The sequence below is a fragment of the Neofelis nebulosa genome, chromosome 1 (genome assembly GCF_028018385.1).
Source record: "Neofelis nebulosa isolate mNeoNeb1 chromosome 1, mNeoNeb1.pri, whole genome shotgun sequence".
Taxonomy (NCBI): domain Eukaryota; kingdom Metazoa; phylum Chordata; class Mammalia; order Carnivora; family Felidae; genus Neofelis; species Neofelis nebulosa.
In genome coordinates this window covers 223,535,830-223,561,039 of record NC_080782.1, presented here as the reverse complement: position 1 = coordinate 223,561,039, position 25,210 = coordinate 223,535,830, and the positions used below count along the sequence as shown (strand labels likewise).

Below are 25,210 nucleotides of genomic sequence, written 5' to 3'. Positions count from 1 at the left end.
ATAAATACCGCAGCCTGTAGGATACTCCACTTGACACGACCAGTAGGTAGCTAGGAATTGTGGGGAGAGCTCGAAGAAAGTTCCTTGGGTAAGCTATCGATCTAGGAATTATTGCAGTGTGGGTGGTGGTTAAACACCGACTCTATGAATTATAAATAAGGTCATTCAGGGGGCATGAGGTGAGAAGGGACGAGGGTTAGGTTTTGAAGCTTAAGGAACACCTATTATTTAAGGAGGAAGAAAAGCCAGTGGAATGTGTAAAACAAGGAGATCAGAAAGGTAGGGAGAATATGAGGAGAGAATGGCAGGCCAGAAGCCAGAGGGCAGAGGAAACTATGTGAAGGAGAGATTATTACCAGAGGTATAAATAATACAGAGAATGCCCAGCTGTGTTCAAGCAGTCACCCATTTGGTCATCCAACAAGTATTTATTGAGGATCTACTATGTGCCAGGCCCTGCTCTAGGTGCTGGGGATACAGCAGAGTACGAGACAGTCTCTCATCTCGTGGAGCTTACAGTCCAGTGGGGAAGACAGGCAACAAACAAATAAAAAACCCCACATAAAATATGCCATGTAAGGCTTGTGGGGTTGGGGGCAGAAATCAGGCCAAAAGGATAGAGTCTAGGGACTGTTATTTTAGATAGAGTGATAAAGTAAGTTCTCACTGAGGTGGTTACGTGTGAGATGTGAGACAGAGCTCTTTGGATATTGGAGAAAAGAGAAGTCGGAGAAAAGAGGCAGAGGAAACAGCAGGTGCCAGGGGCCTAAGCAGGAGGCACTTATGAAACCCCAAGGAGGCCAGTGTGGCTGGAGTGGAGTAAGCCAGGGAGCATGGAGACGTGAGATCAGAGAGATGGTGGGACAGAGGGGACCCCTTACTGGCTATGGTAAGGATTTTCTTTCTTTTCTTTTTTTTTTTTTTTTGAGGGTGGGGGGGGGCAGTGGGGAGAGCAGGAAAGAGCACACCAGCAGGGGAGAGGCAGAGAGAGAGAGAGAGAGAGAGGGCAAGAGAGTATCTTAAGTAACAAGGAGCCTGACACGGGGCTTGATGTGGGGCTTGATCCCACAACCCTGGAATCGTGACCCGAGCCAAAACCAAGAGTCGGGCACTCAACTGGCTGAGCCACCCAGGCACCCCAAGGATTTTCCAGTTTAGTCTCAGTGTGTTGAAATCACGGATTTGAGGCACAGGATTGGAGGGTCTGACTTCAACGGGTCATCTGGCTGCCGTATGAAAATTAGCAAGACTGGAAGCAGCCCAAGGAGTTAGGAGGACGCGCTGAGCACACGTAGCCCTCTCGCCAGACACGGAGAGTGGAAGTCACCACTTCGTGATGACCAGTCTCTGTCAGCCCCGGCCTGGATCTCCTGTAGTTCGGGCTCCGCGGCAGGCCACCTGCCAGAAGCTTCTCTGTAAGCCAGGGCCCACCCAGCCTATTCCTGTCCTGCCATGGCTCTCATCACACCTTACCGGGTGCTCCTTTACTCCTACGTCTTCTTCACTGGACTGGGAGCACCTTAGAGGCAGAGGTGCTGTCTGTTCCACGTTGCACGCGTCTCCCCGAACAATGACCAGCTCATAGCAGGCACTCAGGGAGTGTCTGTTGGCCGAATGGACCCGGCTCCTTTTCCCCAAGGCTCAGCCAGATGTGGTTCCCAGAGAGCACTTGAGTCTAGAATCCAGAGAATCATCATCCCACATCCCTGGCTCTCACTGACGCTCAGTTTATGTTTTGCAGGAGAATTTAAAACCTGCACCATTCTCTTCAGTGACGTGGTGACATTTACTAACATCTGTGCTGCCTGCCAACCTATCCAGATAGTGACCATGCTGAATTCCATGTATTCCAAGTTTGACAGATTAACCAGTGTCCACGAGGTCTACAAAGTAAGTGTTCACCTACTGCGTGTGTGTCCCACTCAGGCAGGGCGGGAGCTCGGTTATCGGTCTTCCTTTGCCTCTCTCTTCGCTGCTCTGTGGTCTGGTGTGGATGGGAGTGGGGTGAGGAGATACAGCTAACAGGGAATTGGAGATATCTTAGCAATTTTAGTTTTCAGAAATCCTTTTATAATATCCAGTGCCAAAAGGCCTTTGAGGGGCACACTGTTTTCCCAGAGAGTAATTCTACCCCTTCCATTCGGCAGAGAGTCTAATCTGAATAACGTACGGCTGATACATAGCATCATACGCTAACTCAGGAGCCATGTCTTCTATGGAGCTTCCACCAGAAGCAGAAAGCCCTTTGGGCTAGCTCATTGGTGGTTTCCTGAGTTAGTTTTCCTCTCAGCCCTCCCTTATGCTCCGTATACTCCTGGCCAATAACCACCAGCTTCGATATGGTCCTTCTGTCAATATGTGGAAAATGACAAAAATATTTAGTGATATATTGAATGCATGAAGGAAACCATCTGAATACCCTCTCTTCCCTCTTACAGGTGGAAACTATAGGAGATGCCTACATGGTGGTAGGGGGCGTACCAGTGCCCACTGGAAGTCATGCTCAAAGAGTGGCTAACTTTGCTCTGGGGATGAGAATTTCTGCAAAAGAAGTGATGAATCCTGTCACTGGAGAGCCCATCCAGGTAGAGAGAAACTGAGTACTCTGTTTGATACCGACCATCCCACACACTACAAAGTAGAATTCTGTTTATTAGTCTGCTCACGTGGCTGCTGGGCATGTTACAGTAATTACGATGGGTAACGTCTCCCAACTCTTGTCTTCTCTTGAATATGTTTTAAGTAATAGAAATATTAGCAAAGATATCATCGTCCCAACTTTTCTTAAAGTTCAGGAGAGGCTTTGGAGCGTGGGATTTTCATGTGATTTACCACAAGCGTCTTTCTCGATAGCTTGGGACAGTGCTGAGCAAGCCTCTCCACTTGCTTTGCAGGGCTCGATCCGTCTTGGTATCTGGTTCGTTCGTAACGCCTGCTTTTTTATTTGAGCATTCAACCTAACAAGTGGTTCATCCCCGCCCGCCCCTGGGGAAACTGTGTACTCAGCATGTCCTCTCCCAGGTCAAGTCAGGCTGAGGCGGGAAACTGCTTCCAGCCAGCAGCTCGGACACCACGATGCCATGAGAGATTTAGAACAGCTTTCCTCCCACCACGTGGCCCTGAGTGAGACGTCTGCCCACCTTTCTCACAGGAACCTGCTCTTCCAGGCATGGACATTTGTTCACACTATAAAAGATGGACAATTTTGGAGATGAAAAGCAGGTGTCGTCTTCTGTCTGCTCAGCAGATCCTTGACGCCCTGAGATGCCTTAGAGCAGGGCTTCTGCATTTTAAAATGTAATCCCTTCCCTGATCCTGGCAGTCAGGTCTTCAAAATAAACTACACAGCCAACCGAAACTCAATAAAGACAAGTATAAGACAGAATCGGATTTTTCTAAATTATGACCCTTATGTAGGAGATTCTGAAGATGTGTTCAGCTCACCCTCACCACAAGTCAGACACTGAGAAATGCTGCAGGTTCTGGTTCTGGTATGCACTGCGTGCTTCTGAGTAAAAGCCGGCTTTACGTAGTTGCAGGAACTACATATCCACAATATTTGGTCCATTGGAAACACGCAGATACATCCGTTGAATAAAAGCCCCAGGATCATAAATAAAAAATCAAGATGGGAGGGAATGAGATAAGAAGGTCAGATAAGAGACATGTGTTTCAGTTAAAGGGCTCTAATATAAGCCATTAAAGAAAAAAAGAATTGAATAGATACCGTTGTGTAAAGTGTGTGTGTGTGTGTGTGTGTGTGTGTGTGTGTGTGTGTGCGCGCGCGTGAGTGTGTGTAAAAGGCATAGCTATAGAGATGACAGTAATGTCATACCAGTACGAATGAAATTAAACAATAAATTCCTGGAAACTATCCTGGTGGATTTTACCCAGAAGAAAGCAGGAAAAGATGTTATCAAGTTTAAGATAAGAATAGGGACATAGGAGCATCATTAAATATCCTCCAGAAACAACCTACCGTGTGGGTTTATTTAAGGAAGTAGGGAAAAGGACTTGAAACATCTCTCTCTCTTAAAAGAATTGTGCTGCCATTTCAACAATTTTTAAATTAGTCCTCTGAGATCTTCTACTATTTTATTCACATTTCCTTCCACGCACATGTACTGAGGTCCTACTCTGCATGAGACAGTATTCTCGGTGTTTGACAGGCTCATTTTCCTAGAGGAATGCATCTTCTTATTTCAGGGAGAAGAAAATCTAGCCTGAAAAGATAACTAGGTCTGGTTAGGATGTAGAAACCTGCAGTAGGCTGCTCTTCCCATACTAGTCGTTAAAAAAACTTAGTGAGCAAAGAAATTGAAATAAACTGATTCCAGAAAGCAACCAGCCCTTTCAAAGAGGACACCCATAGTTATGTTCATGTCTAGTAAAGCTGCAGGCGAGGGTGAGAAGAAACCAGTCTGAATTTTAGTGAACTTTAATGGCCACATGGAGGCCAGAATGATAGATTAGAATCCCAAAGATCCTGTCTTTTGTCAGTTCTAGCCACAGAATCTGTACCCATCTACCAACTCTCCCACAGGCCTTCACCAAGTACATGTGGTTATTCAGTCAAAGGACGGGGTTAGGAGGAGAACTGAGAGAAACCCCCAGTCCCTGAGGCATGTGAGGCACATTCTTCAAATGCAAGTCAATGGCCCATGAAAAGGTAGGGTTAGAGTCAGAGAACAGACAGAAATCCCTGTGAGGTATTCTTGGCCTTTACCAAGGGCACTACAATGACACTTTGAAGTCTAAGGGCAGAGAAGAATGGAAAAGAGAAATCTCCCAATGTGCAGAGAGCCAGCATGGGACTAAAGGGCAAAGAGACCCCCAAACACCTCACCTCACAATTAGGCTGTAAATCAGAAAGAGATCTTCCACAATTAAGAAAGCCGGACACTTACTGTAAAGTATAAGGGGGTTCTCAGATCTTTGCTGGTGCTCACATCCCGAGCCCTGATGGCGATAAAATCCTGATCTAGCCTTCTTAATATATGAAATCATATATTGCATGGAATCTAGCAGTGTCTTGGCAAAAGAAGCCCAGACTCAATTCAAATACAGATAAAATTCACTCAGTCTCCACTCTAGCAGCCTGACAAAAAAGAGATTTGAACTTTACTGAACACTGAATATTATCTACTTCAGTCTCTACTGTACTTTCACATACAATATAGAACATACAACTAAATAATTAAAAATATGAGATGCTAGAAAATCAAGAAAAATGTGGTTTAGTGTATAGCCAAGAGAGGAAATAGTCAACAGAAGCAGGTCTGAAAACAGCCTGGATGTTGGAATTATGGGACAGAATCTTTTCAATAACTACAATAAATATTTTAGGAGATCTACTGGAAAAGGGGAACTGGTTTGAACAGATGGGAAATACATGCTATCTATCTATAACTATCTATTAATCTATCTATCCAATGGAAATGAAAACCATGATATCAGAAATCGGGAATAGAGAATTCATTTTAGGGCTTTAACGGATTCTAGACACACTAAAGGAAAGGATCAAGGATTGTGAAAATGAACAATACACTGAAACACAGAGAAGGAAAAAAATGAAACAGCACATCCTAGATCTATAGGACAATATCAAATGGACTGCCACAAGTGGAACTAGGGTCCTAGAAGGATACAGTGAGACTGGGTCAGAAGAAATATGTGAAGAAATAATGACTGAGAATTTTCCAACATTGATGAAGGATATCAGCTTACATATCCAAGAGCTTAGCAAACCCAAACAGGATAAATACAAAGATAAGCACTTCCATTCTTAAATACCAAAAGCCCTACTCAGTGCAATTCAGCAAGAAAAAGAAATATAAGACATAAAGATTGGAAGGGAAGATGTAAAATGATCTTTTTACAAAGACCATGGTGGACTTATAAAACCTCAGCTAGATCAAAATACCAAGGTCACAGGATATAAGGACAGTGCACAAAAATTAGTTGAATATGTATATACTAAGGACAAAAATTTGGAAAATGAAATAAAAACAAACTACCTAAATTTAGTTTTAAATGTTGGAAAATAAGAAAACTGGAGGACTTGCACTACCTAATTGCAAGATTTATTGTAAAGCTACACTAACAAAGACAGGGTGAAATTAGAAGGATAAACATGGATCATTGGAGCAGTACAGAGAGCCCAGAAAGAAACTACATATTTAAAGTCAATTAATTTTTAACCAAGGCACAAAATCAGGTCAACAGGGAAAGGAATTTCTTTTTAAGAAATGGTTCATTTCTGGGGCAGCTGGGTAGCTCAGTCGGTTAAGTATCCAACTTCAGCTCAGGTCATGATCTTGCAGTTTATGAGTTTGAGCCCTGTTTCAGGCTCTGTGCTGACAGCTCAGAGCCTGGAACTTGCTTCAGATTCTGTGTCTCCCTCTCTCTCTCCCTGCCCCTCCCCCGCTTGCAATCTCTCTCTCTCTCTCTCTCTCTCTCAAAAATAAATAAAAGTATTTTTAAAAATTTTAAAAAAGAAATGGTTCATTTTAATTGAAAATACATACGGAAAGAAAAATGTACCTCAATCCTTCATATATAAAAATTAATTTGATATATATCACAGATGTAAACATAAATGCTAGAACCATAAAGCTTTTTGAAGGAAATATAGGCGAATAGCTCCATGAATTTGGGGTAAGCACTAATTTCTTAGATTGGACACAAAAATTTTAGTCATGAAAGTAAAAAAACCCTGATAAACCTCATTATTGTGGGCCAAATTTTGTTCCCCCCCAAATTCATATATTGATGCTTTACCCCCCGGGCCTCAGAATATGACTATATGTGGATATAGGGCCTTTACAGAGGTGGTCAAGTTAAAATGAAGCTGTTAGGGTGGGCCCTAATCCCATTCGACTGGTGTCCTTGCCAAGAAGAGGAAATCTGGACATAGGAAGAAACACCAGGGATGCACAGACACAAAGAAGAGACTATGTGAGGCCATCCACAAACCCAGGGGAAATGCTGCAGAGGAAACGAAGCCTGCCAACACTTCGATCTCATAGTTCCAGCCTCCAGAACTGGGAGAAAATAAATTCCTGTTGTTGAAGCCACTCAGTCTGTGGGTGTACAGAATGGGGAAAATACTTGAAATATATGTGTATCCCATATCCAAGCATATAGTAGAGAACTCCTCTATATTAACGATGAAAGATAATCCCGGTTTTTATACGAGCAAACTCTTGAACAGACTTTTCAAGAAAAAAGATACAAGAATGGACACAAGCTGCATGAAAATGTGCTTAACATCGTTAGCCGTCAGCAACATGCAAATTAAAACCACAACGAGGTAGCATTTCACACCCACCAGAAGACCAAATGATGGTGAGACTGTGGAGCAACTGGAGTGTCACATTGCTGATGAGAATGTAAAATGGTGCAAACACTCCGGAAAATTGCTAGCAAACGGTCTGTTTTTTGTTTTTTTGTAACATTAAATACGCATCTACCTTGTGATCCAGGAATTCTGCTTGTAGGCACTTATCTAAGAAAAATGAAAATGTGTGTCTACAAACAGATCTGTATAAGAGTGTTCCTAATGGCCCCAAACTGGAAATAACCCAAATGTTCGTGAAGTTAGAAGCCTGGATAAAGAAACTGCGGTATGTTTTTACGATAGAACAGTTGCAGTAATAGAAGAATGAATGACTGAAACATACAACAACATGGATGAATCTCAGAAACATTCAACTGGATAAATGAAGGCAGGCACAGAACAATATACTCTATGATTCCATTTGTGCATAGTCCTAAAACAGGCAAATAATTCTTTGTAAAAGAAATGAGGAAGCCGTTACCCCTGCAGAGAGGGAGGGAACTTAACTGGAAAGGGCAACAAGGGGACGTCGCGAAGTAATGAAAGTAGTCTGTATTTTATTCTGGATGGTGGATTATAGGGTACATGCTCCTGTCAAAACTCACGGAGCTAAATGCTGAAGATCTGTCTTTCCGTTTTAGGTAAATTATACCTTAATTTAAAAATAAAAGCGAGAGTATTCAACGGTCCCTTTTCAGTGAGATTCTCTTTGTACAGATCAGAGTGGGGATCCACACAGGACCAGTCTTAGCAGGTGTGGTGGGAGACAAGATGCCGCGGTACTGTTTGTTCGGTGACACTGTGAACACGGCTTCTAGGATGGAGAGTCACGGGCTTCCCAATAAAGTGCACCTCAGCCCCACGGCCTACAGGTAGCCATTCATTTATTCCTTCCTTCCTTTGTCTTTTCCTACCTCCAGAATGCTCACGGTGCCTGGCAGCCGTGGGATCGGGGGTAGTGAAGGAAACCCGTGGTTCTTCTCCCGTGCCACGCTGGCTTATAGAAGACATTGTACCAGACAACAAATACTGTCGAGCCTCTTCCATAAGATAGTTTTGCTCCCAAGGAGCATATGGTCTAACGCGGGGATTGGCAAAGCATACTCATAGGCCAAATCCAGTCTGCTGCTTGTTTTTTGTAAATAAAGTTTTATTGGAACACGGCCATGCTTGTTGCTTTACACATTGTCTATGGCTGCTCTCATGGGACAACAGCAGAGTCGAGGAGCTGTGGCAGAGGCCGTATGGCCTGCAAAGCTGAAAATATTTACTCTCTGGTCTTTTGCAAAAAAAAAGTGTGCTGACCCTTGGTCTCGCAGAAAAAGAAAGAAGTGTTCACTAATAATTATTTTGAAAGTGTGATAAGTACAATGGTAAAGATAAGCATAAAATAATACTTATGGTTTCTTGAGAACTTACAGGAGGTGAACCAAATTCTGTTCTGAGTTATTTTATATATGTATATGTTCATTTACTCTCACAACGGCTCTATGAAAATGTACTATTATTCTTATCTATAGGGGAGAAAAAAAAATCAGGCACAAAAAAGTTAATGACTCGCTTCGGGTCCCAAGTTGGCTAGGAAGGAAAAGAGCCCAGATCAAATGTGGGGCGAGGCTCTGAGTCCCTGCTTTATCCACTATACTCTTGTGCTTGAGGTAATTCAAGCGTGTGTGTGTTGGGAGACTAAGCGGGGTGCCTCATCCAGTAAAGAAATCCTTTGTGGAGGAAGAGATTCCTGAGCTGAATCCTGAACAAGGAGTTCCGAGTAGGATTTAGCCAAAGCTGAGGCTTTGGGGGAGAAAACCCAGCAGTACCAGCACAGATGTAGAGGAGGAGCTAAGAACTACAATTTAGCTCACTAGAGTAGACAATATGGAGCCGAAAGTAGTGTGAGCTGTGTGTGCCCTGTCGAAGAGCAAGGGTGTGCACTGTAGGTGGAGAAGAGCCCCCGGGGAGTGTGAGATTGGAGACAATGGGGGGCCCAGGGTTTTATTTGATGCTGATACTCAAGACCATGCAAGGACAGGGGTGCCTGGGTGGCTTAGTTGGTTAAGCATCGGACTTTGGCTTAGGTCATGATCTCATGGTTTGTGAGTTCGAGCCCCGCATCAGGTTCTACGCTGATGGTGTGGGGCCTGTTTGGGATTCTCTCTCTCTCTCCCTCTCCCTCTCTGCCCCTCTCCCACCTACTCTCTCTCTCTCTCTCAAAATAAATAAACTTAAAAAAAAAAAAGACTGTGCAAGGACAGATTTGAGGATCAGGAAACAAGACAGAGAGGACCTGTTAGGAGCTGGGTTTGAACCAGATCATTGGTGGTGGGCATTTTGGGGAAAGTAAAATCAGCTGAACCTGGTAACTGCTAGAAATGGAGAATGAGAAAGAGGGAGAAGCCTTGAATGTCTCCCAGGCCTCCATCCTGGGTGACAGTGACCTGAATCTCACCACTGGAGACAGGACAGGTAAGAGGACTTCCAGTCTACAGGGGCAGACGATGAGTTCAGGTTCGGAAGTGTTGAATTCAAAGGAACCGCAGAGCATAGGTACAGGTGCCATTACATGGATGGATGAAATATGGAGTTGAGGTGTTGGCTGGGGCTCCCAACTTGGCGAAAGCAGCATATGGTTGGTCATTCAGCCAGGGGATTGATGAGATCACCTGGGAAAGGTGCAGTGGGAAAAGAGCAGCGCAAAGGACCGACATTTAAGTGGCAGGTGGATGAAGAGGGGCCCGTGTGAGAGGCAAAAGAAATAAGAAAGGAACGGCAGAGTTCAGGGTGAGAGGCACCCCTGGAGATATTTTTAGGGAGGAGGAACTGAACAAAAATGTCAAAATAGTGACAGGGACTGAAACACGTGCACCAGAGGTTTTGGGGACACGATCAGAAGGAGTTGTCGTAGAATGGTGGGGATAGACACTGGGATATGGGTTGAAGGATAAATGGGAGAGAGTGTATAGGATTAAAGGAGGCGATGATAACGTGGGAAGGTTTTCGCTTCTGTTTGGGAAGGAAGGGACCTTAGCAGGCTAGCAGGCTGAGGGAGGATGCAGACAGTGGGAGCCGGAGAGAAAGTGAGAAGTGGCTGGTTGGGCCAGGCCTTGAGCAAGCGGGAAGGGACATCGATCGGGTGCCCCTGCACAAGACACGGCATCCTCTGAGACACCTCATCCTCAAAGACTGGGGAAAAGGGGGCGTGTAGCCGGTGGGGTGAGAGGCTGTGGGGTCTTACCTATAAATGGTTAAAACTTTATACAAGAATCAGATCACAAGGTAGGAAGCACAGTCAGTGACTTGAGGGTGAGGAAAGCAGGTGCCAAGTGGGGGGACTTGAGGAGAACAGTGAAGGTCTGAAATCTCCACAAAACTGGGAAAGGACAAGGGAAGGTCAGTGAGTGCTAAGACCTGGCTGAGGCAGCTGACCACGAATTAGAAAATCTCTGGTCTGCACTGTTCTGTCGTCTCTCTCCATTAGCTGGCGACAGCCAGTAAATAAATAAGCAAGAAAACATTCCGTAGGTATCCCATAGCTCTGTCTCTTTTCACGGCCCCCTCCCTACCCCCTTCTCTTCCGTTCCTTGGCAGCCGGAAGTCAGGGAGCAAGCTTGGGTGGTTAGGATGAGCAAGCTGGGGTAACGGGGTGCCTGGGGAAGATGGAAAGGAGAGCGCTGATCTCCAAGGAGCCTCCTGCTTCACAACCACGTGGGGCTGGAGCACACTTCCGCATCACCCTCTCCATTGTCGCCAAAGCTTAAGTTATACATCCGTGATCTTTGATACCTGGTGCGATTTGTTCTCTCTGTGCAGAGCTCTGGAGAATGAAGGGTTTGAAATAGTTGAGAGGGGCGAAATCGAAGTGAAAGGGAAAGGGAAAATGACCACCTACTTTCTGATCTGGAACCTGCATGCCTCGGAGGACGAGATCATGGGCAGACCTCACAGCCGGCTTGATCGCAAGGGTGAGCAGAAAAGAGAAGCCGCATCTCAGTGTCGGATATTTTTTCCACTAACAACTTCAGATGTGTTTAGTGGGGCCCTTAGGCATGCGGGGTCAGCGTGGGTCATCCCTTTGCACGACTTTCTTTGGGTCGAGGCTCCCAAGGATCAGAGCAACCAGGATGAACACTTGCATCCGGGGTAGTCTGATGCCCCTGGAGCTGGGCTGATGGGCCCAGCCTAAAGGGTCCCTCATGCATTCATTTTCAAGGTTCTTGCCGGTCCCACAAGGGGGCTTTCACATCTGTCTATCCTGCAGCTGAGGGACGCCTTTAGAAGCTGTTTCTCAGCCTCAGAGGAGACTCCAGGACTGGCTTTCCTCACACCCTGAAACCATCCACCTTTCTCATTTTCTGCTGGCTTCTAAAACTGGGAAGAAGGACAAAATCTGTGACTCACACAGCTCCAGGAATGACGGGAGAGTGAGTTTAGGTTAAAACAACCCAGTGCTAAGCCAGCCCAGGGATCACCATTTGGCTCACCGTGCCGCAGCAGATGGAATCCAATGAGGAGGTTTCTATCGGCTGCCAGGCAGGCCCCTCCGCCCCACGCGGTCAGGGCCCCTTAACATCTGCCCTGGTTAATGCTGGGAGGTGCTGACCCGACGGGGAAACCCAGGAGCAGGAGGAAAACCTCCCTGAACCTCTGAAGCAAAGTGGGGGAGGAAGTGGATTCGTTCTGACAGGAGCTAATCTCTAGCTGCTCCAGGGGCTTGCCAAGGAAAATCTCGAAACCCAGGGGTTTCTGGTTGCTAATATGTGCGGGAGGTCTCTTTGGGACACACGGGTTAACATTACTGTTTTTTAAAGTGGGGCTATCTCAATAAAGAGATGGGTATTGGAAGAGCTTGAAATATTGTTTTCATAGCACGTTCACCTCGCATTGGTCTCCCTGTGAGCTGGGACGGGTTGGGGCCACATTTGACTGATGCAGACACTGAGATAGAGAGATCTAAGTTAAAAACTAGGAATAACTTTGGCTGGTATAGACCAGAGGGCACCCTTAACAGAGTTTTTGGCCTGAATTTCTAGGCTCAAGGTGCCTCGCCCATGACATCACCTTCTCCCTCCCACCAGCATGCCCTCCCCACAGGGAGGATTGCCAGAAAGGGAGAAGCAAGGTTTTTCCCCCCTTTTTTTTGCTTTGTTGCCAGAACTAGACAAAGTAAATGGGGAGAGGTGTTGTGCCACCTGATTGTGCGAGAGGAGAGACAGAGCTGGAGGCTTTAGCACCAGGACGAAACACAATCCAGCCCAGATGCACCCAGCTGAAACTCGATACTGCTTTCTCCCTTGTTGCCCCTGCAGGGGTTCTCAGATGGGAAAGTTTGAGAAGCAGGATTCTAGAACATGGCGTGGGTCAGTAGACTCTAAACCGCTTTCAGTTCTGAGCTGGAAAAACAATACTAACCAACAGTAGAATATGAGTAAGCTGCCTCAGTTAAAGATTTCACTGCGGAGCCTGAGAAAGAGAAAGGGTGTGAAAGAGAGGGAGGGCTAGCCCCTTCTGGACCCTAAACAGCATCTCTGTGCAATTTGGGGAAAAGCACACTTTTGGGGGGGGGGGGTAGATATCTCCCCAGGTATGGTTGATGGCAAAGGAAAGTCACCTGTTCTTCTGGGCTGACGTCAGCCCCACTCCTGACCTCCTTGGCCAGGTATCTCCATGCAGAGAAATGGCAGAAAGATCTCAGCCTTTTTTCTTTCCATGCTTCTCCCCATTTCCCCCTCCCCATCAGCCTAGGATCTCCTGCCAGGAGCAGAGGTTCGAGCCCTGGGGAAGGGAGTGCCTGCCCCTCCCATCCCCACTGCAGCGCAGTGCTGGAGATGGCCCCCAAACATGATCCTATTAGCCTGCAGGGGCCAAGGGACTTTGCCCCACACAGCAAGACCCAGCCTCTCAAAGCCAGTGATGGAGGAGGGGGATACGGAAACACTAATATGCACGCTAATGTTCTTCCCGAATTGGCCTCTTTCCTCAGATTATCTCCCATAGGACACACACACTGGTGTTTTGGGTGATTTGGGGGAGGCGCGGAAAGAAGTCCAAGGAGATGAAAGTGAGCAGAGTGGCACTGAGGCCCACGCTAAGAACTATGGGTAACTGCAGTGGGGCAGGGTGAGGGGGCCTCAGCAGTGACCTTCCGGTGCCCTTGTGGGTCCGAGCTCCTCCCCCACCTGGCAGGAGGGGACACCCGGGAGGTAACAGGAGCAAGAAAGGATGGCACCCCGGAGCGCTCTTGCTCAAACCATTCTCCTTTCTCCCTTTTGTTCTCCAAAGCAAGTGCGTTTACTGATTCATCTTCTAGCTGGTGAATGCGTTAAACATATTAAATGTCACATAATCTCCCCAGCAGTGACATTTAACAGGTGGAACCACTCACTGTCCAGCAAGTCCTTCACACGACGGGCACCTGAGGAAATACCCACGGGGCTGCTGATGTTCAGAGGCACCAAAGAAAGGCCCCCACTTCTGCAGCTCATGAGGTTGGCTTGCCACCCTCACTTTCCCTTCCCCACCTGCTTGTTTGCAGAAGCAAGTACTCAAGGACGTCAAGACAGAGCAGCTGTTACCATCATGCAGTACAAGGACAGTAGGCAGCTGTCCCTGAAGAGTGACACAGCAGATGGTGAGTTCACTGACCACTACAGACACCCCCAGCACCGCGTGGCAGGAGAATCGGTGGGTTCAGAGGTGTGGCTCGTGGGGGGGTGGGGCAGCTCAGGTGGAGTCCCTGCCTTCATACAGCCTGCGTTTTAGTTGTGGAAGACACACAACATAGAGCAAATAAATAAGATCACTTTAGGTAGCGACCGATGTTAGGAAGAAAATGAAAAACTGGGCAATGGATAAGAGGGCAATGGAGGCTTCTTTGGGGCAGCAGCATTTAAGCTGAAATGTGCAGGGTAAGAGCCAGCCATGCGGCTGTCATGGGGACTTTCAGACAGAGCCATGGTCTAAGCAAACATGAGCAGGTCAATTCAAAGAAGAAGAAGAAGGCCAGTGTAGACATCTAAAGAGGAGTAGAAGAGGAAGGGGTCAGTAGGGAATGAGAGGTAAGCAGATGCCCTGGCCAGTGTGGTCTTGAGCTTTCCTATCCACACACAGAAAGTCTGAGTGTAAGTAAGGGGCAAGGCAGGGAGCGATGGGAGCTCCATGGAAATGTTCCATGGGCGAAGGTCTCTACCACTTGAGTTCCTAAGTGACTGCTCCATAAACAGCTCGGAATAGGAAGTCTAAGAACGCTTCGTGCTCTAGGAAGGGGAACAAATTCATTGTTCAAACTTGCGCTACATGGGGATCCCTCCACAGGAGAGATGAACAGGTCTTGGCAGGGGCTGGGCTTCTTGCTTAACATGAGACAGAAGTTTCTCAGCTGGGCCCCTGATTCGGTATCTCCTCCAACTGCTGCTTTCCTGGACATACACCAATACCAACAACTAAAGAAAGAGAAACTGAGGTCACTTCAGTTTGGGGGTGAAAACTGGATGGGTAGAGAACTGGCATTTGTTGGGCAACAAGTTTGTCCTGGGCATTTTGCCCGCTTTATCTCATTTGACACAAGAGTCCTGTGACTGTTCCCGTAACAGAGGTAAGAAAGTTGAAGTTCATAAAGGTGATGTAATTTCGATGAGGTCCCACAGCTAGTAATTGGAAGAAGTAGGATTTGATCTTTATGCTTGTTTGTCTCAGCAGCCTGTATTCACGTGAGCAATGGACCCAAACGATTTCGGTTTCCGCAGGTGGTAGGCCCGGGGGCCTCCAGGCTTCACGGTGCCCCGCCATGTTTCTCTCAGATCCTCTGGGCCCCGACCGAACAGCGTTTTGGTTGTTTCTGAGTGTGATTAGCAGGCGTATTAGTGAGGACCAGCTCACACAGTGTGGGTGAATGATAACACGTGTGGTATGAGCCAGAGGCTTGCAAATGAGGACAGAGGGCAGCTGAGCCGCCGGGCCTCACTCTGGCTGTCCAGACTCAGACCTACCAGATCAGAAGTCGCTTTGCACAACTTCCCCAGGGAATCGGAGTTTGAGTTTAGCACGACACACAGGCTTCTTCCTCATCTCTGATGGTGGGCAGCGGACGGAGAATTTCCCCTTGAAGGATTCACGTCACCTGCTCCCAGGGCCTGCCTTGTCATTGTGATTTAGGTCTCAGTTCTGGTGGGTTTGGGGCTACATGTGATAATGTCACGCTTAGCACTGAGGGTGCCAGAAGGTCACTGCAGGAGCCCCCACTCTCACCTCCAGCCTCGGGGCCATTCCGGTTGGCCCCTACGTGGGCGTCATTACAGGAAAGTGCTTCTATTAGCAACCAAAACCTGTCAGGACCCTGAAGATTAGGCTGTTGGCTCTTGTTACCTCAGGGTTCTGCCCACCTCCCGACCTCTAGGCAGTTGGAAGGCCACTGAAGACTCAGCTCATCGATCACGTCCGCCATCAACCTCACCAGGTCGTCACCTGGTTGCCACACTTCCGATCACTTTCCAGGGGCATCCATTCCCATCTGACTTGGCTCCCAGATGTGGGAAGCAGGCGCTTCCCTGCCTCCCTCTCCCCCTCTGGGCACAGAGCTGCAGAGGCGGGGAGCAAACCACACAGACCCCTCTCTGAGGGCCGGCTGAGATGTGATGCTCAACCCTTCCCTTGGCCCTCTTTCAAAGGGGGGGCCTCCCTGAATCTCTGTGAGGCCCGGCCCAAGTGTCTGCCTGCCCTGGCAATAGGAAACACTCCAGCAGGACCCAGGCCTGCAGGCTGCACCCAGGACCTGATTTGCACTTGAATAACACTCTTTTCTTCTACTCCACTATGGTTTTGGGTGTTAGATGTGTCGGTGGAGAGACTCCCCAGTGCAATTAAACGGGAGTATTGAGCCGGAGAGAAATCAGTGTGTGTTGACTCAGATATTTAAGCAACCACCTTTCAGTATTGACTAAAAAATTGGCCTTCCAGCTGTCCCTGCTGGCAGGCTCTTCTGGCATCTCGTCAGACTGCTGTTGCTGTGTTTTTCAAATTTCGACTTGCTTCGACTTGTCTCCTAACTGATTCTCCCAGCAATTATAATAATGGGTTCCAGGCTGACCTGTATACAGCACTTAGGCATGCAGCCCAGGCTCCTCTCTGGAGGTGACCCCTTCTTATAAATCAGCCCAAGGTCTTATAAACCAGACCACTTGCTGGGTTCATGGCACGTTAAGTCAGTTTGAAGGACTTCTTACACAACTCCTACCTGCTCCGCTGGAGGGTGGTGGCGACAGGGGTCCCTCTCTGAGTTGAGCCGTCTACCTGCTGGGGGCTCCGCCGATTCCCCCCAAGTCTGACTCAGTCTTCCTGACAGGAGGAACTTCCCCACCCTGGGCCATCCTCCTCGTGGGTGATTCTTGGAGGCAGGAGTCTGTGGTCACTTAATTGGCAGGTCCTCGCCCCTCACTTTGCAGAGTCTTGACAATACAAGTCAAGCGCCTTTCCCAGACGTGTCCAGTGAGCTGGGTCCCCGCTGGTTGGGAGCCAGGTGAAGGAGCCTGGGCCTGTATTCCTGGCCCTCAGACCTTTCAGCGGCCCATCTGAGGCCTTTCTAAGCATGGCTGTCAGATCTTCCTGACCTCTTCTCTTTGGGGCTGATGAATGGCATAGCTGGGTGTTTTTTGTTGTTGTTGTTGTTGTTGTTTGTTTTTGTTTTGCTTTGTTTTTTGCTAGAGGACTGGTCATCATATGTATTTATTTATTAATATTGAAGTATTGTTGACACACGATGTCACATTAGTTTCAGGTGTGTGACACAGTGATTCAACGAGAATGTGTACATTACGCCGTGCTCACCACGGTGTCACCACCGTCTGTCACCATGCAGTGCTGTTACAATACCATTGACTATATTCCCCGTGTTGTGTCTTTTATCCCTGAGGCATAGCTGTGTTTAACCTCAGGCTTTCTAGAAGTTGCGCTGTCAACCCAACAATGTTCTGTAGAAGGAAGATCCTGGGAAGTATAAATGAACTTTTTATAAGCGGGGAGTTTCCTAATGGAATAACACTGTCAGTGTTAGGACTGGCCTCGAGAGTCATTTGTCAGCCTTGACATCATCGGCTGGGATGTGGCATCAGGCGCTGATCGGCGTGGGAAGGCATCAGACTCGGATGGCTGGGCCTCACCCCAAGAGCCTACCTCAGTGGGCTCAGAGGGGGCCTTTCAACTCTGGTTTGTTAACCATCTTCACAGGGCATTCTGACAAGCTGCCAGGCTAGGGAACCACCATCATGGTAGAATGAGCACTAGCTTGAAATCAGAACTCATGGGCCCGTGTCCACATCCTGGTGTCCAGTAACCAGCTGTATCAGTTTGGGCAAGTCTGCTTTGTTTCATCTTTCTCAGCCTGAAAGCAGAGTGCCTGCTTTATCTGGTCGCTTTGAGGGACATGTGAGAGGCTATGTATGATCTGGAAACTGTAAAGTGCTGAAGACATGTCACATATGCCAGCTGCTTAGTCAATTAGGGACCCTATTGTTGGGAATTCACTCACGTGACAAATATGTGATGGCAGGGACAGGCAGATCAAGGATGCGGCCTCTGCTCTGATCTCTGGAGAATGCAGGGGCTTCTGGAAGCTGGAGATCTCATTCCTTCAGGTCATGACCTCTTTTGCCCGTGGACAGAAATAGGAGACAAGGGGGAGAGGAATTCTAGAATGGAAACCACCCCCATGAAACCTGGTGACCCCACTGCACCATTTTTATCACTAGAATAAAATTCTATCACTGGTGGAGTTTCCCCCCAAAGAATATCGCTTCTAGAATTCATGGCTCCTTTTTCTGTTCACACTTATGAACAGCATGGTGTGGTCAGACTGACCGTCCCCCAGATCAGGTGGATTTGTTGGAAAATGAACTCAGATGGAACCAAGTAGGAGGAGATAAATTGTTCTGCACACATGGAGACCATTCAGGGTAAAGGCCAGGATGGGTGCAGGGTGAGACGTACAGGTGGGAAGGGATGCCTAAATGCAGGCTCCATGTGGGGAGCACTTCAACGGGGTGAAGTCATGGGGACAACTGAGAAGATTCAACTGAGAGTCAGACTTCAGGCTCAGGCCAAAGCCCCGACCCCAGTCATGGAAACTCAGTACTGAAACCAAGATATGGTTTCCCACATCTTATTCTATCTAGGAGGTTAAATACAGATGCAGAATGCAGACAAGGAATTATTTCAATCGCAAATGTAAGAATTCCTTCTTATAACCCCATGTCATATCCTTTATGACTCATGGAGTCCTGTCTGTAGTGATCAGCCACGGACCCAAATTCCACGTATATATCCCAAGGCAACAATATTTCCCAGAACTCGCCTTTGCTGCCACTACTGAAATGCAGCATCCCCTACGTTCACATTTGACAATGATACACAGCGATGGTTGTTCCCCAAGCCAGGGGAGGTTCTTTCTACAACCATTCTTTTTTACTTAATTCATGTTTAATAGATATCGAAGTGGGTTTTGGTGTTGCTTTTAATTCTTTCCTGGGTTGTGTTGGTTTGTTCAACTGAAGATTATTTGCTTATTCATTTATATTATAGAAGTAATATTTAATTATTACCATTACGTTAAAACCAGAAAGTGCAGATAAACCAAAAGAAGAAAGCAAAAGCACCTGTAATTCCACCACCCAGAGAGGCTACTACTAATGTTTGGTGTCTGTCTTCCACACTTGTGCGTGTTAGGGTACTCGTGCGTGTGTATGCATGGATGCTTCTCCGCACAGAATGGGGACTGTCACACATACATTGCTCTGTAACTTGGGAGGTGATGGATTTCTTTCCTTTGAATATTTAAACACAGTTCAAAACAGAAGAGGGATATTTGGAAAAGACATAACGAGCTTGACATGTTATGGTATAGTTGTTTCCCATGCGACTTGTGCTGTGGTACACCAAAAGCCAATTTACATCACATCAAGTGGAAACTCCAATTATTGTGTACTTCTGCACATTCGGAATACATCTGTGAGGTAGCTGATATTCTGTGAGTCCTCAAGTTGCCTTTGAAGTTTCCAAGAAAGTCTAACCTAGTTCAACTTAGTTTTGATGTCTAGAATATTTCAGGTACCTAGATATCAGTCATCCATGGGAGACGCACATTGTAATACTCAATCAGGACACAACCACAGCACTACCTTTCCCAATGATGCGCAATAATGAACTTAACTTGTAGCAAAATGACGGTACCAGTAGGCAGCCCTCAGGGGTTGTGAGCAATAGTATTGTAAGAGCGAAAGATGATGAATGAGAATTCATCCCAAATAAACAAGGAAAGTCTTTCACCATCTGGAGTGTGGAATGGGATTGGGGTAAAATGTCAAATATATATGTGTAGAAATTCCAGGAAAGTCTTACAATTCCATGCCAATCAAGGTTTGTTTGAATCGTCAGGTGGCATTGACTCAAATGAAGCTGTGTTTGGCCCGGTAGCTTTCAATATGCTGTCTCAGTTCTCCCAACACAATGCTACTTGGTCATTTTTCTCTCCTTGTCCATCAGGGACTTTTTCTCCAGGGGCAGAAAAGGGAAAGAGGAAGATGAGTGAGTTTAATAAGAGCGCAAGGGAAACATGGGTAGGAATGGAAGAGAAAGAGGACCACAGTTGCACACAAGAGAGAAAGTAAACAAACAAACAAACAAACAAACAAACAAACAAAAAAACCCAAAAAAACCCGACCCAGTTAGAATAGAGAAAAATGTGCTGTGGGAGCAAGAGAAATGAAACTGTGAGGAAAGGTAGGCTGAAAACTTTCTAAGAAGAGAAATTAGAAGGAAGAAAAAACATGAGAAAGTGTCAAAGAATGGGGAGACTAAAGGGTCTGTGAAATATTATTTCCTGGTGTTGAGTTTACTTCCAAAATTCTTTGTGAGAGGTAAGCCAGAAAATAGATTATTCACCTTGGCTACCAAGAAATGATGGTGCTCCCAGGATGCAGGGGCACATCATAAATAGAGCCTCCCTGTGCATAGGTAAACAAAAAGGTTTCCTTTGCTGGATTCTCCTATTTTAGCAACTCTAGCCCCGTATTGTTCGGTTTGTGTCTTCGTCAGGGTGACCCCCACGTTTGGTACCAATTCCAAAGGCACGAAACAAATTTCTGCACTCACAATGTTATCTTGTGGAGATTTTCTCTTACACGTCTCATAACATTTCCTATGAGTTGAGTGGGAGGCAGATGTGTTGTGTAGTGATCTTTTTACAGCGGAGAAACTGAGGCACGGGGAGACATTAGCTGGGGAGTTCAGTTGCCCCTTTTAGTGCTGATGGTTAGAGACAGACCTGGCTGCCGTCATGTCCTCTCAATAGTAATCAACTACTTTCCTCTCTGTTTGCCATAATACCACAGCAAAACTGATCTCAAACTTTTCTTTTTCATTTTTTAAAGTTTTTAAATGGATATTTATTTTTGACAGAGAGAGAGAGAGAAAGAGCACAAGTGGGGGAGGAGCAGAGAGAGAGGGAGACACAGAATCTGAAGCAGGCTCCAGTTTCTGAGCTGTCAGCACAGAGCCTGATGTGGGGCTCGAACTCACGAACCGTGAGATCATGACCTGAGCTGAAGTCGGACACTTAACCGACTGAGCCACCCAGGCGCCCCTCAAACTTTTCAAACACGTTATGCTTATAATTAATCTTGCATATTCCGTGTTTGAGAAATTTGCTTTCTTTTAAAAATTATAATAGTGCTGGGGCTATTTTTGACCCAGCATCAGGCTCTGTGTTAACAGCTCAGAGCCTGGAGCCTGCTTCGGATTCTGTGTCTCCCTCTCTCTCTACCCTTCCCCTGCTCACACTCCGTCTCTCCCTCTCTCTCAAAAATAAACATTATTTAAAAAAAAAATATAATAGTGCTTATATTTCAAAGAAAAGCTCTACTGCCATAAATTCTGTGATTCAAAGTGAAAGGGATAATAAAACTTGTAGAGAATTAGCAAAACACAAAAACAAAACAAAAAAAACCCCCATATCTGAATAATTAACAGTTTCCAAAGAGCATAAAATATTGCTGAGGGTGATTCAGTGTTTTGCAAGGCAGGGTGGGAGGGGGAGGGTGTACTATGGAGCTCAATGAACGTATAGCTAATGACATCTCCACTTAAGTAACTCCTGTTTGGCCATACCCTATAAAAATGTCACATCTGAGGGTGTTACAAACCTTGATTCCTTGTCAGATTAGCCCCACCTTAGGCATGAGCCGAATACTCCAATATGAGCCATCACCAGGAGTTGCCCCAGTGACATGGTTCTAGAATCATGGAACTCCCAACTTGTTTGCTCCCGGGTCCTTTCCCAAGTTCTCACCTCATCCGGGGCTAGAGACAGGGGAGAAACTGGGGACAGACCCAGTAAGTCCAAATTTTTCCACATGAACTAATGTTCTTTAATGTCCAGTACGTTAGCAAATTGTGCTGAAAACTACCCATTGCTTTTAAGATCTTAAAGCAAGGTTAATCACTGAACCGGGTTCAGGAAGAGGTCTGAAATGCTAACAGTCCCTAATGGTAAAAGAAGTCATTCATTAATTTGGGAGCAGAAGGCTGAAGATAGAAACCCGTCCTGCATTTCCTAATTTCTAGAACACTAGAGCCGCAAATCTAATACGTGAACCTCTCTGAACTCGGCTGTCTCTGGAGCAATGATTAGTGTAAAAAAAAAAAAAAAAAAAAAAGAAGAAGAAAGGGAAAGAAAGAGAGAAGCAGGAATGATATATGACTTTAAAATCTTAGATGCTAACTTTTCCAAATGAAACCACAGGGAAAGCAGGAAGAGATCGAGACAAGGCTTTCCATCTGCCTTCTTGCTTCCATTCCTTCTCTGAGTCCTGCTCCCCACCCTCCCTCCTTGCGTGCCTCATTCCCCGAGGTAGTTCTTTTCCAGTGCCTTCTCTCCCTGGGCTCTTTTCCATTCTTAGAGTAAGAACTGGCATTTTGAGTTCACACTCTGCGTTATCATTGTGTTAATCACCTTATATCAATCATCTGATTTAGTTAATACCACAATCATGGGAGATAGGTGTAACCATTATTTCCCCGCTCTTCGGATGAGGACAAACGAGGCCCAGGGAGGTTAACAATGAACTGTGGCCATACTGGGTGTGACCCTCGGCCTGTGTCCTGCTGATGCTCAGACCTCATAGACAGTCCCAAGGCCAGCAAGTCTGGAGGTGCGATTATGTGAGCTACGCACAAGTAAAGATTCGGTATGTGACCAACAAGATGACACAATGTGGGACGAAAGAAATACAACAGCAACAAGGCCGCGGTCTGCCTGGGCTTCCTCAGCCTCGGCTACAAAGGTGTTCTCCGGCTGGGGAGGTGGGAAAGGGAGCCCAGAGCCTGGCTCAGACAGAAGCCCCCTGACCACTGAGGCCAGTCTGAAGCTTGACTGATTTGCTCACCTCATTGTCTTGTTTCAGCTTCTGATGAAATGACACCTGAAGGGAGTTCAGAGGCAGGACAGGACTCCGTGGAGGCAGCTGACAGACAGCGGTCTTCAGATCAGACAGAGACACCTCACTTTCCTAATGACGTTCTGCCGTCTGGTTTCTGTGCTCTGTTGTAACAGAGGGGAAACGAACGCCTGGGCTTAATTTTTCCCCAACTTAGTTTTATGGAGACAAAGGAAAGTAACTTCTTTTCATTTCTCAGTTCAGAACGTCTTAAGCTGCGTCTCTTCCTCATTGTCCCTTTGAGAATAGAAGTCTAGAAACGAAACCCAATCCTGACAGGTTTGGAAAGTGTCTTTTACATTCTCAGTTTGAAGCCAACCCCCCCCCCCCCCCCCCCCGGCAACTTTGAGGCTGCGTCTTGTTTGCTCCCACAGATGAGAAGTTCGGCTGAGGGGCCCCTTTCTGTTTTCTTCTAACAGGGGTGAATGGCTTCCATGCTCTCATTGCTAGGGTTCCACTGAATCTTCGCTTCTGAGCAAAAGCCCCAGTGGCCAGCTTCAGAGGACACCCTGACCTCTGAGCGCGTTGTGTGCAATGTCTTGCTTTAAATGATGGTGGGAGGGAAGGGGGAGGAAGAGGCGGAGGAAAGAGACCCAGACCCCGCAGTTTATAAATCACCCCATAACACAGCCGGGACGTGAAAGGCACTCGGCCAGGGGTTGTGAAAGGAAATAATTTTCATTCCCAGCCCTGGGAATTATGTGAAGCAATAGAACGAAAGCTGCATTCCCCAGAGACTTTCTGAAAGTAGGATGGAGGGGAAAATGTGAAAATCACAGGAAGGGCAGACTTAGGAAAGATAGGGAAGCAGAGCAGAATGAAGCCAGACACCCAGGCCCCTTGGCCAGCCACCTTCACGACACAGAAGGCCCCTCTACTACTCGTCACTGTGGGCATGGAAACACCTTCTGCCGCAGAGAGCGCCGGAGATGTTCTCAGAGGCGTGAGCCCGGGCAGGGGGGGAGGCAGAGATGTGGTCTTTGGACTATGCATCTGCGTTTGGGGATGGCCAGAAACTTAGCACGTATGTTTTACCTAGATAATAAAGAAAATCTGAGGGCATGCATGGTTCTGTGAGTCATCCTTGCTAGGACCTGACTTGTCCCAAGAGGCATTAACTGTCTCCGACGATTCCCAGGAGGGCACGGGCAGGACCCGACTCCGTCCCCCAGCCAATCCCAGGGGCAGAAGGGAAGGGGAAGGCAACAAGAGCTGAATTCCTTGCTCTATCCTTCCGGGAGGCAACCGTGTCTTGTGTCTAGAAACGGGCAGGTGCAGGGCTACAGCAAGCCAGGATTCAAATGAGCACAAAGTGCTCAGTCAAAAGATGTGCGTTCTTGGGGCGCCTGGGTGGCTCAGTCGGTTGGGCGTCCGACTTCGGCTCAGGTCACGATCTCACAGTCCGTGAGTTCGAGCTTCACATCGGGCTCTGGGCTGATGGCCCAGAGCCTGGAGCCTGCTTCCGGTTCTGTGTCTCCCTCTCTCTCTGCCCCTCCCCCGTTCATGCTCTGTCTCAAAAATAAATAAACGTTAAAAAAAAATTAAAAAAAAAAAAAAGATGTGCGTTCTTGTCCTGACTCTACCGCTTGACCTCTTGGTACCTCAATCTCTCCAGCTATAAAATAGGGTTAGTGACAGCTGCCCCACCTACCTCCCAGGGTTTTTGTTTTGTTTTCTGGTGAGTATTTGGGGAAATACAAGAGCACAAATATGCCCGTGATGCTCCCAATAATAGTAGCTACTGACGTTTGTTGACCACCAAACACACGCTAGGCACTGGCCGCACATGTACGTTACACGTTACTTCCGTTCCTGGCAACAATCCCATAATAAGTCAGGTCTTGCCCTCCCCACTCAACCGACGAGGAACCAGCTCACACAGATTCAGCAGCCGGAGATCACACTGATCTGGCAAATAGCCCAGGCCAGACACACCCTGCTCAACGTTCTTAGGTCAAATAAAGGCAGGACAGCCTGCAGGTATGGACCCTGGAGCCAGGGCGGGGGGCAGGTCTGAATCCTGCTTCAGGAGTCAACGTTCCCGGCTGTGTGAGTTTGGGAAAGTTGCTTAACATCTCCGTGCCTCAGTGTCCCTTGTGTAAAATGGGGATAATTAGAGGACCTGCCTCATAGGAATGTCACGAACTACACGCAAAGCATTCAGAAGAGGTAGCCACGCTTTGCAAGCCCTCTTCAGAGGCGAGGAATTTTTACGTTCTTGAAACGCGCCTCTGAAACGAGCAAAAGTGATCCGGCTCACAATTCTTGTTACTTTCCGAGCACACCTTCCTTCGAAGTCCTTTAGCTCAGCTTTGAGCCACAAGAACCCAGCCCAAGACTATGAACACGGTTAGGTGGCAGCATGGCTGGAGACAGGAGAGCAAACAGCTGTTTG

At 47.0% G+C, this 25,210-nt stretch overlaps 1 protein-coding gene and 1 long non-coding RNA gene across 2 annotated transcripts; one reads left to right on the top strand and one right to left on the bottom strand.

Moving 5' to 3' along the window:
• Positions 1 to 2,632: 2,632 nt before the first annotated feature.
• LOC131486200 (uncharacterized) lies at positions 2,633 to 6,433 on the bottom strand. Its single transcript, XR_009249232.1, has 2 exons — positions 3,445 to 6,433; positions 2,633 to 3,186 (listed from the first exon to the last, which is right to left on the bottom strand). It is a non-coding gene; the product is annotated as an uncharacterized LOC131486200 (long non-coding RNA).
• Positions 6,434 to 8,059: 1,626 nt separating this feature from the next.
• LOC131486173 (guanylate cyclase soluble subunit beta-2-like) lies at positions 8,060 to 23,318 on the top strand. The gene is made up of 5 exons (XM_058686341.1): positions 8,060 to 8,211; positions 11,147 to 11,298; positions 13,869 to 13,964; positions 22,783 to 22,921; positions 23,235 to 23,318. The coding sequence occupies exons 1-5, from the start codon at positions 8,111 to 8,113 to the stop codon at positions 23,263 to 23,265; spliced, it is 519 nt and encodes a 172-aa protein (XP_058542324.1). The 5' UTR covers positions 8,060 to 8,110; the 3' UTR covers positions 23,266 to 23,318.
• The last annotated feature ends 1,892 nt before the right edge of the window (positions 23,319 to 25,210 follow it).

Bases quoted from the DNA above. Each gene is read 5' to 3' on its own strand.
- LOC131486173 (XM_058686341.1), top strand. From the start codon at position 8,111: ATGCCGCGGTACTGTTTGTTCGGTGACACTGTGAACACGGCTTCTAGG. The intron at 8,212-11,146 runs GTAGCCATTCAT...CTCTCTGTGCAG, and splicing joins CTCAGCCCCACGGCCTACAG to AGCTCTGGAGAATGAAGGGT. The intron at 11,299-13,868 runs GTGAGCAGAAAA...GCTTGTTTGCAG, and splicing joins CAGCCGGCTTGATCGCAAGG to AAGCAAGTACTCAAGGACGT.